Genomic DNA, 18,471 nt, shown 5'->3' with positions numbered 1-18,471 from the left:
ACAGATACAGGCCTCGAGAGTTACAGTGCACACACATTAGAATTCCAGTAAGAATACTCCAGTTTATTCTGTATTGTGCATTGTGTTTTATGCTAGAGCTCTGCAGTCCTGAGGGAAGAGGATTAATCAGGGAACTTAATCAATCTCTTCTGTACTATCAGAAGCTGCTGTAAGATGTTCCAGTTTCTAGAAACACTATTTCTGCAAGATAGGACCTAGAAAATGTGTTTCGAGTACTTATCACGAATCAAATCCAAATTAAAATCCAGTATATTAGGTACTTAACAAATTAGCCTATATTGGCTTTTATTAATACAGACGCAATATGTAAACTCTTCTGATTATTAATTCACTTATGTAAACCATTACACATGGAAATCATATTAGTTATTTAGAAAAGGTTTGAATAAGATCTAAGTAAGCAAATCTCAACCTCCTCCTCCTCCTCCTCCTCCTCCTCCACCTTCTGCTCTTCCTCTTACATTTCTTCCTCCCTGCTTTCCTCTCCCTCTTCCCCCTTAGTCTCTCTCTCTCTTTCTCCACTTTATTATTGTTCTGGGACATAATATCTTTCTGTAACTCAGGCTGGCCTCAAACTCACAATCCTGTTGCCCTGGCCTCCTGAAGACAGGGATTACAGGCACGTACCACTAGGTCATTAAAATGTCAGTAACCTTCTTAGGGAATAAGAATGTTTGATAAGGATGAGGGACATCTTAAGCTTTTTCTATTTGCCAGACACGTAAGGAGATGGGAAGAACCAGGATTTAAAACATTAATTCAATATTTTAAGTTATTAAAATTCCTTAAATTCAGTTTTCCCCTATATATGCCATTTCTCTGGAAGGTACTCATTATTGTAAAACTGTCCATATTATATTTTTTGTGCAAGACATTAGAGCTAAGTTGGATGAGACATTTCGTATTACTGTCTGAGTAGATATAGTGGCACAATATCTATTTTAATTGTTTGGACATACTCATGGTGTGAGTATCAGATCACTACTGTGTATCTGATCATGTTTTACACATTATAACCAAAGCGTGTGGGATAGCAAGGACACAGATTCAATATAAGACACCACTTTAAAAATTATTAGGCCAGTGTTGGGGCTGGAGAGATGTCTCAGTGGTTAAGAGCACTGACTGCTCTTGCAGAGGACCCAGGTTCAATTCCTAGCACCCAATGGAGACTAACAACTATCTGTGACATCAGTTCCAGGAGACCCGATGATGTCTTCTGACTTCTGTGGCATTGCATGACATGGGTGCACTTATATACATGCAGACAATACACTCATAAAATAAAAATAATAAATAAAATATTAAAAAAATATTAGGGCAGTATTATGAAATGAAAAGCAAATACAGCATTCAAATGAGAACAGTCCCTCCTAGCTTGCCATACCACTGAACTATTTCTAGCAAAAGAATCAAGCAAGACCTGTGACAGGCTTTCCTGAGACATGATCTGGACCATGAAATGCCACGATGGAAGTGGCTGACTTATAGAAAACACATCTGTCTGCCTTTAGATACTAAAAAATGAATGAGGAGGCTAAGACAGTAGGATTGCAATGATTTCGAGGTCAGCCTGGGCTTCATGGGAGCTCCTAGACAGCCTGGACTACAGAATGAGTCTCTGTCTCTAAAAACAAAAACAAAACAAACAACAATGAAGGACCAGGAAATGGCTTTTCTACCCAAAGTGGGAAATAGTAAACACAGAAACAAGAATATTTCAAAAAAGGGGAAAAGCATTCTGTCAATAAAATGCTGTTTATTAAAATACATTGTCTAACTTACACTGAAAGTAAAGATTGAGGTGTCAAATGGCGAGGTTGGGAAGGACAAAAGGATGATGCCATTGTTCCTGTTTCTATGTCATCTGAACGTCTGGAAAGCAACCACTTTCACTTGGGAGAAGTCCCACATCCAAACCACTGCATGTCAGCTGCTTTTTGTTTGGCATTAGTGAACAAGTTACCTGAAGTCTTGTCCTCCATGAACATGTCAAAAGCAATTCTCCCGACAGGCCCAGCATCTGCAGGGGAGCGCTCATGCTGGGGTACTGGGGCACTGCTGAAGGTGTCCAGCATGATGGTCCTCTGGTCAGCAGAACCAGAGATGAGAACATTGTCGATGGCCCAGTCATTCTGGTCCAGGCCATCGTGTCGTGGCTGCCACCAGCGGAAGCGAGTAGCAATCTCTTTAGCATCAGGAGGGAGAAGGATATTCACAAACCTAAAATAAAATAATATGAGTGGGAAAGACATTTGTGAAATATCTCACATGAGAAGATCTGTAAGCAGTGTTAAGATGCTATACGTCACAGGGTGGTGAGGGCTATACATTAGCTAAAACAATGTGTGTGTGTGTGTGTGTGTGTGTGTGTGTGTGTGTGTGTGTGTATACAAGTGTGTGTGGGCAAGTGGAATCCGAGGTTGATGTTAGGTATCTTCCTCATGACTCTCCACTTTATTTTTGAAACAGGGTCTCTCACTGAACCTGTAGCTCACTGATTGACTAGACTGGCTGGCCAGTAAGTTCCAGAAATCCTCCTGTCTCCACCTCCCCTATGTTGGGATTATAGGTGCACATCATCACATTTGGCTTTTAAATGGATGCCAGGGATTGAATACAGGTCCTTATGCTTTCACAGCAAGCACTTTATCAAGTGGGATATCTCCTGAGTCCCTAAAACCATTTTTCAAACAATGATTAACTGACTTGATTTTACAAAGCCTTGGGAATCACTAAATTAGGGAAATTGGATGCAAAAAAATGCAAGAATCACAGAGCTAGCGATGTATTCCAAGGGCCTGTGGGCAGACCTTAGAGGGACTCCACCATTTTCTGCATCCCCAAGAGGGTGCCTGTAGGTCTACAAAATATGCACCATTATTGACTTTATTTTTTCCTGGTTTTATCCTTCTTTCTCCCTTGGCACCTTGTTTTTATTCTAATCTGCTGAACGCCAGCAGTTGGCTTGGTAGATGGACACTGGATTGTGGTAGGATGTTTGAGCCTAAGAGCAATCAGATCTCAGATGCCTGTAGTATAGACATTGCTTTGTTTATCGGCTTTAATGAAAACATTCTAAAGAATAATAAATGAGAAATGGGGCTGACAAACCCAAAATATCTCCATGACTTAAGTCACCAAGAACAGATAACTTAATGTTCCAATAAAATGTTTTGTTAGCAAGAAATGAGGCATACAATATTCCTCTATTAAAATTATACATTAAAAGCCATGAATGTAGCCAACATTTTGGATTTATACTCATGAGAACTGTTGGGGCAACAGTTCCTCACCGTTCTGTTCTGTGTACAGAGTGCCATTTTTTCAATCCATGTTGATCCACCTGGAAATAATGTTAAGATCTGCTTTTTAGTGTTTAGCACTACTATCCAAGTTCATTCTATGATGAACTCTAAAACTAAGGGCTGGAATAATAGTTACTTCAAGACTCTTTGAGGCTCACATTAAACAGGTTTAGTTATTTTTGTTTTGTTTACATGCTATTTTGTTGTTGTTGATTTTGTTTTTCCTGTTTTGTATTTCTCTTTGGTACTGGGGATCAAACCCAGGGCCCAGTATGTGCTAGGCAAGCACTCTACCACTGAGCTACATACTTGGCCTTCGTTCTTGTTTTTTCTTTGAGTTTACAGTGCCTAGCATAGTGGGTAGCATTTTAGATAGACACCAACTAGGATGCTTTCATGGCCTTCTAACATTCGGAATTGAAAAACTGCTTGATTACGCCCATCGTTTTGCACATGCTTTGGACTATGAAGGAGTGTTGAGTATTGACATTATGTAAGGAAAAATGTAGTCTGTGAACTTTAGAGCCTCAGTTATGTTGCTACCAGCATGCTATTCTTAGAGACCATCAGCCTTGAGGCAAAGTCTTCTCCAAATTTCATTTCCTCATGTCTCTCCTCTCAATTTTGAAGCTCATCTGCTCACCCCCTCTTTTGAATTATTATTCTTATTATTTGTGTGTGGTTTATGTTGTGGTGTATATGCATGTGTGTATGCAGGTGTATTTACATATACACGTGTGGAAGCTGGAAGAGGGTGTGGGATTCCCTGCTTTATCACCCTTTGCCTTATTCCCTGGAGACAGAGTGTCTCAGTGAACTTGGGGCTAGGCTGGCAGTCAGCAAACCCCGGCAATCCTCTTCTCTTTGCTCTCACAGTGAGGGGTTACTGACATATGTGTGGTCATGCCCATCTTTTTACATGAGTGCTGGGGATTTGAACTCAGGTCCTCATGCTTATGTAGTAAGTTATCTTACTCACTGCCAGCTCCCTCCCCCAATTCTTTTTTTTTAATGTACCATTTAATTCCATGGGTATGGCATATTTAAATAACATTTGAAATAAATTAAATAACATTTTCTGGAGGAATGTATAATTGTACTTCACCCAAATCTGTGGCCTTTCAACTCTATTTTAATTACCTATTTCAATTTTATTGGTGTATTTCGTGTTCTTGTGTGTTGGGGTGTACATCTGTGTGTGTGTGTGTGTGTGTGTGTGTGTGTGCATGTGGAGGCCAGAGACCAATCTTGGGTGTCATTACTCAGGTCCTGTCTATTTTCTATTTAAGACAAGGTCTTTCACTGGCCTGGAACTTGCTAATTATGCCACACTGTTTGGTCAGCAAGCTCCTGGGATTACAAAGGCACACTATCATGTCTGGCTTTTAAAATATGAATTCTGTGGGGTCAAACTCAGGTCTTCACACTTGCAGAGCACTATTTGAGTTCCTCTGTTGGTTTCCAATTTTAATGTAAATTCAGGATTTAAAAGTTTGCTTGTAGTAGGTTTCAGATATTTCCTCAATTACTATTTTCCTGTCTTCCGCCATGATTGCAGCCTATCTTTTTACTGAGGTACTAGTTGCCTAGAATAAAGACAAGTCCAGCCTTCCTTTCATCTGAGTGTGTCTATGAGAATGGAAGTGTGTATAACTGCTAGGAGCTGGCTGAAAGACAGGCAGCTCATCCTCCCTGTGCTCTTCTCCTGCCTACTGGTGGGAAGGTGGAGGAGATGGATACCTTTCTGGACCATGTGATAGAAGTCGTATGTTGAGTGTGGCAGAATGAGATCCTGGGTCTCAGGTGCATACAGAACTGCTAGACTAGCCCTGGGTTAGCTGGAGGATCTCATTACATAAGAGAGAAACATATTTTTTCAGTTACTCTGAAAGTTCTGTCATTTACAGTAGAACCAATTAACTTATATTGCATTTAAATTATCATTTACAAAACTATTTTTTAATTCAGTCTTTAGCCTGGCTTGTCACAAGCGTTTTTTTTTAATAGTAAGTGAACTGTATATTTTATTTTTTGACAATTTCATGCACATAGACAATGTATCACGAGCATATCCAACCCTAATCCCCTTCCCCTCCACTCTGATACTTCTAATACTTCCTCTTCCAAACCTTCAAGTCCTCTTCTAACCTACTGAATCCAAGCAGCACTGCCTGCATGCACATGAATGTGGCCGGTCACTGGAGCACCAGCAGGTGATTAGCATGGTCACATCCCCATGGAAAAATGACTCACCCTCTCCCAGCAGCCATCACTCGTCAATACTCCTCAGCTGGCTTTGGAGCCTCATGAGACCCTCCCCTATCTATGCTGAAATGCTCACTTGCTTGATCATGCTCGATCTTGTGCTGATAACTACAGCTAATGTGAGTTCATAAGTACCACAGCCATGCTATGAGGGATTGGTTCTTGATTAGGTTGCATTTCTTTTCTCTCCCTTCCCCTCCCTTTCTCTTCTTTTTCCCTTTCCTTTTTAATTAGTTTACCCCTTTCACTTTTAACTACCCATTTGACGTTATTATTTTATTTCATTTATTTTTTTCTTTTTGCGATGGAGGTCTCACTATGCTGTCCAGGCTGGTGTTGAATTCATGAGCTCCAGTGATCCTCCCACCTCAGCCAACAGAACAGCTAGGACTACAGGTATGGACTAGTACATCTGGCCTTGCTCTGACTTACCCAACTGCTCACATTGATTGCCTTGGGTCTTTTTAGAATTTTTAAAATGATCCACACATGATATTTGTTCAAGGTTTTTAAAAAGGAGTTAAAAATAGGCTCTAGGAGTCTTAAGGATAGTTCTATCCTATTGGTGTTTTATTGTTGTTTTCTAGTATAGACTCATCTAAAACTGGGAAGATACTATATAAAAAGCATTTGTGTTTCTGTTTTCTCCAAATATTTTTGGAATTATCATTTATTCATTAGTTTCTATGGTTTAATTTTTTTGATTTATTACTTTTTATTTTATGTGTATGAGTGCTTCATCAATATGCATGTAAGTGCACCACATGGGTACAATGCCTGTGGAGGTCAGAAGAGGGGATCAGATTCCCTGGAACTGGAGTTGCAGATGGTTGTTAGGCACCACGTAGGTGCTGAGAACCCAGGTCCTCTATAGAGCAGCCAGTGTCCTTAACCACTGAGCTGTCTCACAGCCCATTTCCATGGATTTTTGCATTAAATTTATTTACTGTTGTCATTATGGTCTAATATTTAATCTCATTCAGGGATATGAAAGCTAATTTAAAGCTCTTAAAATAAAAACCCAAATTAGCTATTTATCCAGTCTAGAAGCCTTTCCTTACATTGCTCCCAGAGGTGTCCTTTATCATGAGTAAGTTAGGGGTCTTTTTAGTCGCCTGAGACTGGTTACTTACTCGTAGCCTTAGCAAACATTTTTGCTCAATAGTTTAGTTATTAGAGATAAAATAGAATACAAACCCAGGTTTGCTATATTGGTCATAGAAAATTTCCATTAGCAAATTCCAGGTAATGCCTCCATTGATAGAATATTCCAAGAGAACACCTTGGTTACGGTTGCTTGGTGTAATCAGGCATCCATACATGAAGTAAAATTGGATAAACTCAGCATTAGTGAGGTTCAGATCCACAGTGACTAACAATCGGCTACAACCCTAAGAAAAAGGAACAGAATGGGAAAAAAACAGTAATAAGGACTATTGATTGCAGATAATGCAAATTACAGACTTTCTTTAGTTTTCATGTATTTAAAATATTTCTTTTGTGATTCAAGTTCCATGAATTTCCATACTTATTTTGGTATTATCTCTCTTACTATGCTAGTTCCTAGCATGGTGCCCAGCTCATGGTTGGTATTCAGCAAATATTTGTTGAATTTGGAAATTTCAGTAATCAAGACTTAATTACAGAGGGTCCTGTATTCTAAGGAGGGTGCCTTTTAATATATTTTTTACAAGTAAAGTAAAAGATGGAACTAAATTAACTATCCAAAATGTTTACTAAAATATTTCCAATTATTAGTTGTCATTTGTTCAATTTATAAAAAAGCAACAACCATTAATTAAATAGCTTTTTACATAACTATTTTAATAGGAAAATTCAAAATGACTGCAGTTGAAAATTTCATATAAAATTATTTTAAAATTATTCACTTATGTATTCAAATTTGTGTTATGTGTGTGTTTCATGTGTATGCTTTGTGTGTCTGTACATGTACATATTGTGTGCACATGCAGGTGGAGGCCAGAGGTTGATGTCAGGTGTCCTCTTTTACTCTCTACTTTATTTTTCGAGACAGGGTCTCACTGCACTCAGAGCTCACTTACTGGCTAGTCTGGCTGGGGGATCTGCCTGTTTCCACCTCTCCAACACTAGGATTACATACACAATTGTGCCTGACTTTTACATGGGTATTGGGTGTCCAAATTCTGGTCTTTTGTGCTTCAAAGCAGGCACTTACTGACTGAGTCATCTCTCAGCCCATAATGACCTTTATTTAAATATTATAGCTAATTTTAAAGTCATTTATATTAATTATCAATTAATGTTGAGAGGCAGGCATTTATTAGTATATTTGGACATCTGGACCACTTCCAGTTCAGAGCAGGAAGAGTATCTTGAACATGAATTCTTAGTGTTTGTGACTACAAAAACTATGCTACGGATACTCTTGCTACTCTTGGGTTAGAATATTGGATGTAAGGGGTTCAGACCTCCATCGGGGTAGTGGCTCATAGCTCAGCAGACCTCCAGAGAGTGCTGGGATCTGGCATCCCTCTGGTCTCCAACTACCAGAGGGCCTGAGAACCCAGGGGACTGCCTGACAGTTCCTGGATCCTGCCTCCGTGTGGTGGTCCTTTTAATAAGATGGTGCTATACAGCAGTCCCTTCTGCATGAAATAACTACCATCATCATGACTTTGGCTGAGCCTGATCGATAAGCATAGTCACAATTGGGCTTGTTGATGGTTGTGCTCATTCATTAAAAGAGTGCCAAGCAGGGTCACTGGACCCTCACCTGAGTATCCAGCCACTCTTCCTAGCCAACTAGTCCAGCCTTGGAAGACAAAAGAAAAAATGAGGAAGAACCCAATAGAGGGATGCTTTTGGAAGCCATTGTCAAGAAACTCCAGTGGACTCTCCTATGAACATTTGCAAACTGCCATGTTCTGACTTTTTTCTAGTTTCCTGTCTAGAACTTGTAATGCTAATTACTCTTGCCTTTGCTTCTCCTTCACATCTCCCATTCGTGATTCAAGGACTTTCTTCTCCCCTTAGAGACAAGAGTTATGCAATTTGGGAGTCTTTTAGATAGGCCCACTGAAGGGGTACTCCAGTTGCCTCACCCTGCATCCCTATTCAGCATGGAAGAAGCCAGAGTGGTCTGCATCCTTATTCCCTATTGGCAATTTGGGTAACCCGTTCAGAGGATTGTGTGATAAGAATAGAAGGTAGGAACTGGATAGGCAGTTAGGGTAAAAAGGCTCCAAAGAAATGTAGCTAGTTTCTTGGCTAAAAGTCAAAATGTCCTTGGGCCTGTTAGCAACACACTCTGTTCCAAAGGCCAAAAATGTCAAAATGTCAAAAGTATTTGGGAGTTTGTATCTAATCCCTAAAAGATTTTAGGGTTGCCTCTTCAGAGAGGGGAATGTTGGAGGGGAAGGAGTGGGCATGGATTTGATCAAAACATCTTATATGCATGTATGAAATTCTCAATAAAGTTTTTGTAAAAGGTAAAAAAATTATGCATACATGAAATTAAGAAAAAAAGTCACAAAAAGAATATTGGATGTAAATAATATATCAATACTTCATTGGCACCAATACAAACTCTATGGTAGAGCATAGTAGAAAAATAAACAGTTGAATGTGAATTGGTTATCTTTTAAAACTAATTTGCCTATCTAATTATAATACTAGAGAAATTTGTTTTCTGAAGGATGTCAGGGGTTACTAACTTGACTTGATAGGCCATAACACAAATGACAGAATGCAGGAAATCCAGTGGGGGACTATGGGAGAGTGCCGATGGGGAAGGGAGTATAAAGATGATTAAGATATTGTGTATGAGATACAAAAGAATTCAGTAAAAATTAAACAAAAACATAACAAAATATAATGGTTTTACATTATGCTTATAGATAAGTAAAAACTTATAGAAAATTAAAATAAAAATATAACAACTAAAACAGTATCAAACATACAAAAAAATGGATGCAGAAAATGTCTGACTCTTCAGTTATTTTTGGCAGACAAAAGCAATATATAAATATAACACACTAAAAATAACAAAGAATAATATTCAAGTTTTAAGAAGAAATGGTTACAGATACACTGATCTGATTGAAAATATGTAAAATTATAAAAAGAGAATCTTATAGGCAAAGAGATGTGTGATATTCCTGGATGGGAATCAAAGGTAACCTTCAGTTTGATGCTTGCTGCTGGAAGCTGATTATACTTAATTGTAGAAATAAGAATAAAAAAATAGAAGCTTGGCATGGTGGCATACACCTGTAGTCCCAGCACTTGGGAGACAGAGGCAGGCAGATCTCTGTGAGTTCAAGGCCAGCCTGGTCTACACAGTGAGTTCCAGGACAGCTGGGGCTACAGGGAAACCATATCTCAAAAAGAATAAAAAATAAATAAGGGGAAAAAGGTCAACTTTGGCAGCAAAATAAAATGATTATAAATCTTCTCAATGACAGTTTTCAACATTGCTGCTTCCACTAATAAATGTTTAATATAATTTTTGACAATTACTATTTTCAGAATGTTTTTAATAAATTCAGGAACCACTGAGGCTCATTTCCCAGATTTTTGGCTTCTTGAACCCTAAATGTGTTGTGAGCTCAAGAGTTCTCAGTTATAGCTTCATCCAGATGGAGGCCCACCCCTTGCTCCATACAGTATAAGTGCTCCTTCTCCTCAGGTTAGAAATCCATGTAAGTTCTTTCAAAATATGTTCTTGATGTTCCAGCTGGTGCAATAGTCTAGTGTATGTACAACCAGCAAATTTTCGATTGGCTATAATGCCTGCTCCTAGAGGTGGAACATATATCTGTTACTGTAGATCAGGCCAACCCCCTGTGGCAGGGGTGGATATAGGCCCCAGTGGGGAAGCCACTGCAATTGTTTCATTAGATGGATGTGATGCACCTGCTAAAGTACAGTCTAAGCATTTGTATTTACATCCATAGGTTGTTATTATAGCAGCCACTGTTTAGATGTTCTTGCCTCTTGCCGTTTGTGTTTTTGTAGTACATGGAATCCCACTGAAATAGGCCAACAGCCCATGGAAAACAGACGATGCAGAGACCCAAAAGTTCAGTGCCTTGCCATGATGGGAGGAGGATCATCCACACCTATCACCCCTCCAAGGCTCAGGGACTTTTGCAGAAGAGGTTGGAGGAAAGAATGTAAGAACCAGAGGAAGGGGTAGAGTGTTAACTGTAAGTGTCCTCTGACCAGTATGCAGGCAAGCTATAGTCACATCTCCTTCCCATGCTTGTCAAGGAGTTGATGGGGGGGTCAGTTGCCCCTCCCACACAATCAGTTGACCTTAGCTGCATGTGGGAGAGGAGCTAAGGATATGTAAGCTGAGAATGTCATGAGGCACCTCTCTTGCCATTTTGTGCAGCTGTTGGGAAGTCACAGGATTTATATTTGGGGGTGGATTTTCCAGTGCAGCCATAAATGGGGGTGGTGCCCACTCTTCTGTAAATAAATCTCACCCTATGTTCTGTTAGCAAGCCAGTTCATAGCCGCCATATGGGTGCTGGGAATTGAACCCGGGTTCTCTGCAAGAGCAGTCAGTGCCCTTAACCGCTGAGCCATCTCTCCAGCCCCTACTTTTCCACTCTTAGACTTCATTGTGTATATATTTTTATGTAACCTGCTTCAAGTTATTTCTGGAAAAATGTGTCAAAAATTACCTCTTTGGAATATTAAAAAAATATGTTCTTTAATGTTTCCTATGCTGACACTACCCTGAGTAATTAAATGGTCTCAACTGAGTAGGAAAATACTGGAAATATTCAGTACTGTTTGATTTGTATAAAGGTGAACAGGGTTGAGCATATGGGCAACGTGCATCTTGATTTGCCTATTTAACTTCAAAGGGACTGGGGGGAACTTAAGAAGATGGTGAAATGAATAAGCAGCAGCCTAACCCTCTTACCCCGCTGAAATGGAGGGCCAGCCCTGAAGCCACAGCTCCACATACTGTACTCAATTTCCCGCCGTTCACACTTAGCCAGTTCTGGTTGGAGGGAGCTCGATTGAAGTTGTCTTTGAGCTGGGTTGGAAGGGAGGTCTCTGGTTCATCACAGTACAGGCCTCCCCAGTGCTCATCACAGCTGGGTGTGGAGAAAGAGAAAGGAAGTCGACATCAAGCAAAGCCCCTGAATGTGTGCTCACATCAACGAAGCAGCTCTTTCCTAGTTCAGGATGATGAAAGGTTACTAATCTTCACAGAGCTTGCCAGACATCACCTGCTCTCCTTAACAGTGCTTCAGTTTCAAAATAAGTTGTGAATGAACTAACTCTAGGATTTCCCAAAGTAGTGATTTTGGGTCACAGGTGGAGAGACAGAAACAACTTCAAACAATTTACTAAAGTTCTGTCTCTACCTAACACAGTATTAGACAGCAGATGCAACTGCAGCTGCCAAACTAACTTGGTGGGTGATGATAATTTAGGAAATTTGTCATTTTACCAGAGGCTTTTAGCCAGTTAGGAACCAAGAGGCCACGTTCCAAATGGCAGAAGATGCTTTGGACAGTAACTGCCATCTCTGACCAGAGTCCTGAGCTCCTTGTTCAGGACAGGACTGGGAGACCTAGGGGTCTTCAGGGTCGTTCTAGATACGGGATACAATCATCAATAAAAGGAAAGGTTCCTATGGGTATGGAGATTAGTGGAGAAGAATCCAAGTTTTCTGTCAGCCTCTACCTACTAACCCATCAAACAGCATAATCTTAGAAATAAAGCACAAAAGGCTTATAGTGTGTGTGCATGTGTGTGTGTGTGTGTGTGTGTGTGTGTGTGTGTGTGTGGTGTATACATTCATCCATATAGCAGGGCCCTCTGTCAAATATGCCTGATAAATTGACCAGACAACTTATAATTTGTTCTGTAAACGACATGGGAATATCAACTAAACCCTGACAAATGCATATCATTACATCTATCTAGACTTAATATGATGTATTATTTTTGGTTAGAATATATTGAACTCCTGAACTACTTCTAATGTTTTTTTCAAGGTTAAACTGTATCATAGAAACACAAAAGGAAGTTAAATATAGTCAATTATAATTCAGATTTCTCCCGACAATATAGTTGTTGTTCAGGTCAAAATCTCCAAACAAGAATGAAGCTAAAATATCCACTAATTCCTCAATCAGCTCAATATCATATTTAAAGAAAAATGTAAAATGCAAGGTAACGTGGGAGTGATTGAAAAAGTAACTTTTGGAAAAGTCTCTGAGATGGCATGTTAATCAAAAGCTTTTACAGAAGAAATATTCAACTTACACACAGTTTCCCTGGATGCACCTCCCATGGCCACTGCACATGTCTATGCAGCCATCCCCAATATAGACATTATCTATTGCCCATGTCTGCTGCTTGTCAAAAGGTGCTGGTTGATGCCAGCGGAAACGAGTGGCTTGAGACCTTGGAAGAAGAAGAGACTTACAATGAAGGATGCAGTGGAATAGAAAACACATTCTGGTAAGCTTGAACAAATGCATAGAGGAGGGCAACACAAAAGTCCTGTTCTGAAAAGAACCTTTGTTGTTGCAATATACTATGCAAAACTTGGATTAACAAAATCAAACCAACCAAATACATTTAGCATACATTTTGACTCAGGGATATTGCAAAAGAAGACTCAATAAATCAGAGACTGAATCTAATCCTAAACCTGGAAGCCTCAAGGGAACAATGAAATGCTGACTTTTGAGTGACACCAGGCAGGGCTGTTAGTACATTATTAACTTGGAAAAGATGCCTGTCCTTGAGCAGCTATAAGTACTCCTCGTGTAACTTTAGTACAGAGTGTGAGCTATATTTTACCCTTCCCTCTTGCTCCCTAAGGTGAGATATTTCAGTGCAACGGACACACACATCCTCCTCACATAGCATCCCCAAGGAATTCTCCCAATGGAAACTTTAGGGACAGTATAAGCATAAAACAGAGAGATCAATGAAAACCTAGATAATTGTACAGAGAGAGAGAGAGAGAGAGAGAGAGAGAGAGAGAGAGAGAGAGAGAGGCTTAATTTATGTTGTATTAAAAGAGAAATAAGTAAAACTGACTCAGAGGCTCTCTATTCTGGAAACAGAAATGCACTTGCTCACTAAGAGTCTGAAGAGCATTTTGTTCAGCAACACAGATAAACATGTTTCCGGAGGCACTAGATGGCAGTAAAATCTGAACAATACCCAGGGTTCATGTGATCATTAAACAACTTGTAGTGGAAATAATTTGTGTGTATTGATCCACACTTTAAAAGATTTAATATTTTGATTGGGAAATATCTGTTTCAGGAAGGAAAGAAGGTCAAAATACAGCAAGGATCTTATAGTTCTATAAAATTTAGTAAATAGAAAAAAATACAACAGACTAGTACTAAAGCTTTTATTCTGGAAAACAACAGTTCAATATGCATTGCCTGAGCAACTTTGTACAAACTGATTTCTCTACAATTCTCCTTGTTCCCCAGCTCCCATATTTCCCCAGCATAATCCTCTTTGCCCAATACCCTCCTATCACCTTTTGTTGTATTGAACTGGAACCCCAAACCCTCTCTTTGGCCCATGAGGTTTGGCCTAAGCTGGGGCCTTTCCTTCCTCTCTTCCCTCATCCTGGCCATCATCTGAAGATGATGCATTACTTCTCCATTTCTAGAGCACACCAAACTCATTCCCATCTTTCTGCATGCCTGTTTCCCTTTGTGTGGTCTCTCTCTGCCTGGGTTCCCCGTGTCCTATAGGGTCTCAGAGGAACTGTCAGGTCTTTACAGAGACATTTCCTTCCTGATCCCTTTTAAAATATTTGTCTCATATTACTTTATCTCACAGCAGACTGTTCATGCTATTTAACATAATTTAGCACAGCCATGCATTCATGTTTATATGTATTTAGGAGACACAGTTCCTTCCAGGAACACTAAGTCATAAGGCAGCATGTGGGACTGATTGATCCATTTTTTCTCAATATTGTACACTCACTGTGCAGTACATGCCACCGAGCAGTGCTCTGTAGGGACAGGGAATTGATATCCAGGGGCCATTGTTCTCACAGTGAACAATATGGTGAAGATGCCCATCCTTACAAGAATTGTGCAACTCACTGCCTTTGTTCTTTGTAATGATTCAATTTATTAATAGCTATTTCTGTTTCTATGCAGCAACATATTGCAACATAGTGGAACACATTTTCACAGCTCATAGCCAAGCATTCTAATATGTAGTCAATATGTACATATTTATTATTTGAAAAATTTTGAGTCATTTAATTTTATTTTATGTGAAAGAGTGTTTTGCCTGCATGTAAGTGCACTAAGTGCATTCAGTGCCCACAGAGGCCAGAAAAGGGTGCCAGAGCTCCTGAAACTGGAGTTACGCATGGTTGTTAATAACCATGTGGGTGCTGGGAGCCTAAATTGGATCCTTTGCAAGAACAGAAAGTGCTCCTAACCAGTGAGCCATCTCTTCTGCCCCTCATATTTATTCTTCTAAGTGGCAGGGAGTGTTTCTGTAGTCCTTTAGTGAACATTCTTTTCTATCCCCAGTGCTTATAGATAGCAAATAAGTTATAAACTTTCCTGTTTCCCTAATGTCATATACATGTTTCATCAAAGCCTGTCACTCTATAAAGTGTTCATTCATATAGTTTATTTTGTTATATTCTAGTCTCTACTTATCACTTTACTGTCTGTGGCACTTCATAAGCATTTACTGAAAGGATATTACATTGACAGAAAAAAGATTCCTGGAAGAAGCAAATAAAAGACACCTTGCAGTCTAGATGGGCAGGAACTGGGGTCAGATGTGTGGGGTCATTGACTTGATGGCTGTTAGAGGGGAGGAGAGCCCCCTGAGAGGTGGCACAGGCTGCCTAGCAGGTGGTGGCTTTCTGATCACTGGTTTTGTTCAGTCACAGTCTGGGCAGCCACTGAACAGAAAGACTGCATAGGAGATTTAAGAGCCAGATGAATTGCTGGAGGTGACAGCCTTTGTGGGGACTTCCAACCCTGACATCTTCAGTCAATGCAGCTCTCTGGAGTTTCACAGAAAAGAAGTCAGTGGGAGACCATGTGAAGAATGCACTGAAACTGGAGCTGGTCAATGAGTGAAGATAACCGAATGCTCTAATTTGTACTCTGACACTCGTGAGTTCTATGTTCATGGTAAGCAGCAAAAACTCATAATAAGGAGGTTAAATTTTACAATTTTGAAGGCACCCTCTGAAGCACAATGATTATATATTCTTAGGAGTAGCTATATATAGTAATTATATACTCCTAACACAAAGGTACATGTGTTATTCAGTGCTCTTTACAAAAAGAAGAAACACTTTTGCTCGGGGGAAGAAGTGGAATAAAAGTTAAGAATGAGAACATGGAAGTTCAGTTCAACCTCTAAACCTTTTCAATAAAACTTCTTATTCCCAGCCCTAAACCAGCCTCACTGTACAGACGACCAAATCACTTACGTCTATGGGCTGACACTTTCCCATCTGTAACACTGGGAAAACGCTGTTTCCTGACTCACAAGGGTGTTGTGAAAATTAATTAGTTCATGTTTACCAAGACCTATGAGTGTCTTGGTGTGTCCCTCGGCAGGTGTCATAGCTTATCCTGAAGGTTCCTTTAATGATGGCCGTCACCAGCTGCTGCTTCTTGGAGTTGGAGGAAAAATGGCCCCAAAGCAAATTTCTCATGTTTACTTACCCTTGAAATTTCTCCTTTTGGTTCTTTTCTAAACTTCTAACATTTCCTCCTCATCTACACTGCATTGAAGTGCTACAAAGTATTGTCGATTAACATCCATTGCTAACCTGTTAAGAGGTGACTGCAAATTCTATGGTTTCTATCCCTGTCCAAGCCATACACTTTCCCCATCGTCTGCCACATCTTTTAATAGATTTCAATACACATTTTATTGTTTTAGTTTCTGCTGTTTTCTGCAGGATAACTCATTTTTACCTATGAAATCATCCTTGTCACCATCATCATAAGAAAAACCCTTTGAGAGGAGACATGCTTAACTGTCTCAACATTTTCATCTTCCCTGACATTACTTTCCCTCTCAAAGAGATGCACAGAATCCCTAGGTCAGTGTTCTCTTCAACTAATCCACGATGCCCAGTGACCTAAGTCACACACTGATTCACTAACAAAAGTGAATGTGATGGGCAAGGATCACTATGGTAAGTGTTTTAAAAAATTATATTATTTTCATTTTATGTGTATGAGTGTATTGCCTGCATGTATGTAAGTGTACCTGTGTTGTGCAATGCCCAACGAGGACCAAAGGGGGCATCAGATCTCCTGGAACTGGATTGTTAGTCACCATATGGGTGCTGGGAATCAAACCCAGGTCCTCTGCAAGAGCAGACAGTCTATGCTCTTAACCACTGAGCCATCTCTCCAGCCCCACAACTTTGTCTTCAACAGTTATCATCCAGCATCCAGGAAATACTTTGTAAAGTATTAAGTAAATCCTTCAAAACTTTATCACAATTTTTTTTTGGTGTTTTAGAGACAGGGTCTCCCTGTAGCCCCAGCTGTCCTGGAACTCGCTATGTAGACCAGGCTGGCCTTGAACTCACAGAGATCAACCTGCCTCTGCCTCCTGAGTGCTGGGATTAAAGGCATGTGTCACCACACCCGGCTTTATCACAACTTTTACAAAATCAGTTAGCCAAAGGAGAATTTACATGAACCACTCCACTAGGCTTTTCTTTTTCTTTTGGTAGAAAACGAATGGTGAAGTTTGTAATCATCTTGGTCCAACCACTGACTGTGACATTGGGGAAAAGCAAACAACTGCTCCCTGTCTCATTCCCCATCAACAAAAAAGGGAGGAAGAGACAGCTAGAGGCTGAAGGAGACTCAAGAGACTTTTCAACCAATTAAACTGACTTGTACATTAACTTGCAAAGACTATCTGACATACTCTGTGAGATAAGGGATGATGAATATTGAATAAATGTTGAACAAGAAATTACCATCTTTAGTCATGACAACTGCATCACAGCTGTTTAAAAAGTACTCCTGGTCTGGTAACATGTACTGCAATATTTGCAGTTGATGTGATATAATGTCTGGAATTTGCTTCAAAATAACATGGTTGGGCATTAGGAGTTCAGGAGACGATGTTGGTAATGCATCGAAGCTAGTTAATAAATACATGGAGGTCTGACACATGATTCTCTTTAACTTTGTGTATTTGCATTTTAACAGACAAAAATATAAGTCAAAGGAATCTATAGCTGTGCTGGATAGCTTTAGTGTCAACACACCTGGTTTGAGGGAGCCTCAACTGGGGAATGGCCTCCATAGGACTGGCCTGTGGCCATGTTTGTGGGGTATCTTTTTGATTGTTGAGCGATATGGGAGGGCCCAGCCCACTGTGGGTGGTGCCACCCCTGTGCAGGTTGTTCTGTATTGTATATGAAAGCAGGCTGAGCATGGGCCAGAGGAATAAGCCAGTAAGCAGTGCTCCTCCATGGCCTGTGCTCCAGTTCCTGCCTCCAGGTTCTTGCCCTGAGTTCCTACCTTGGGCTCCCTGATGAACAGTGACCTGGGAGATGTAAGCTGAATAAACCCTTCCTCCCCAAGTTGGTATTGGTGAGAGTATTTTGTTACAGCAATGGAGAGACAAACTAGGACAATAGCCCCTTTAAAGGCACAGTCAAAATTTTATTTGAGAACTGTAAATACAAGAGAATGGTTTTCATTTTTAGGCAAAATAAATTTTAAAAATCAACTTTGCTGAAAATTATAACTAGTAATGGGAAAAACCTACAGCATTCTAAGTCTCAATACATTGCATTAGCCATCAAATATAAGAGATTTCCTATAGTCTATAAAAATTTCAATGAAGCACCCCCGCCCCCCCGCTC

The 18,471-nt window shown here is 40.0% G+C and overlaps 1 protein-coding gene across 3 annotated transcripts in view; it reads right to left on the bottom strand.

Moving 5' to 3' along the window:
• The window catches only part of Reln (reelin), a 492,143-nt gene that overhangs the window by 33,928 nt on the left and 439,744 nt on the right, over positions 1 to 18,471 (bottom strand). For all 3 annotated transcript variants that reach the window (XM_008830753.2, XM_008830756.2, XM_008830755.3), the window contains exons 47-50: positions 12,870 to 13,010; positions 11,512 to 11,689; positions 6,792 to 6,985; positions 1,988 to 2,244 (exon numbers count right to left, since the gene is read on the bottom strand). In XM_008830753.2, coding sequence (XP_008828975.1) covers positions 1,988 to 2,244; positions 6,792 to 6,985; positions 11,512 to 11,689; positions 12,870 to 13,010 — 770 coding nt within the window. The remainder of the gene's footprint in view (positions 1 to 1,987; positions 2,245 to 6,791; positions 6,986 to 11,511; positions 11,690 to 12,869; positions 13,011 to 18,471) is intronic.

Source organism: Nannospalax galili, unplaced genomic scaffold, assembly GCF_000622305.1.
Source record: "Nannospalax galili isolate Female #2095 unplaced genomic scaffold, S.galili_v1.0 scaffold312, whole genome shotgun sequence".
Lineage (NCBI taxonomy): Eukaryota > Metazoa > Chordata > Mammalia > Rodentia > Spalacidae > Nannospalax > Nannospalax galili.
The sequence above is the reverse complement of the archived record's forward strand: the minus strand, read 5'-3'. Positions and strand labels throughout refer to the sequence as shown.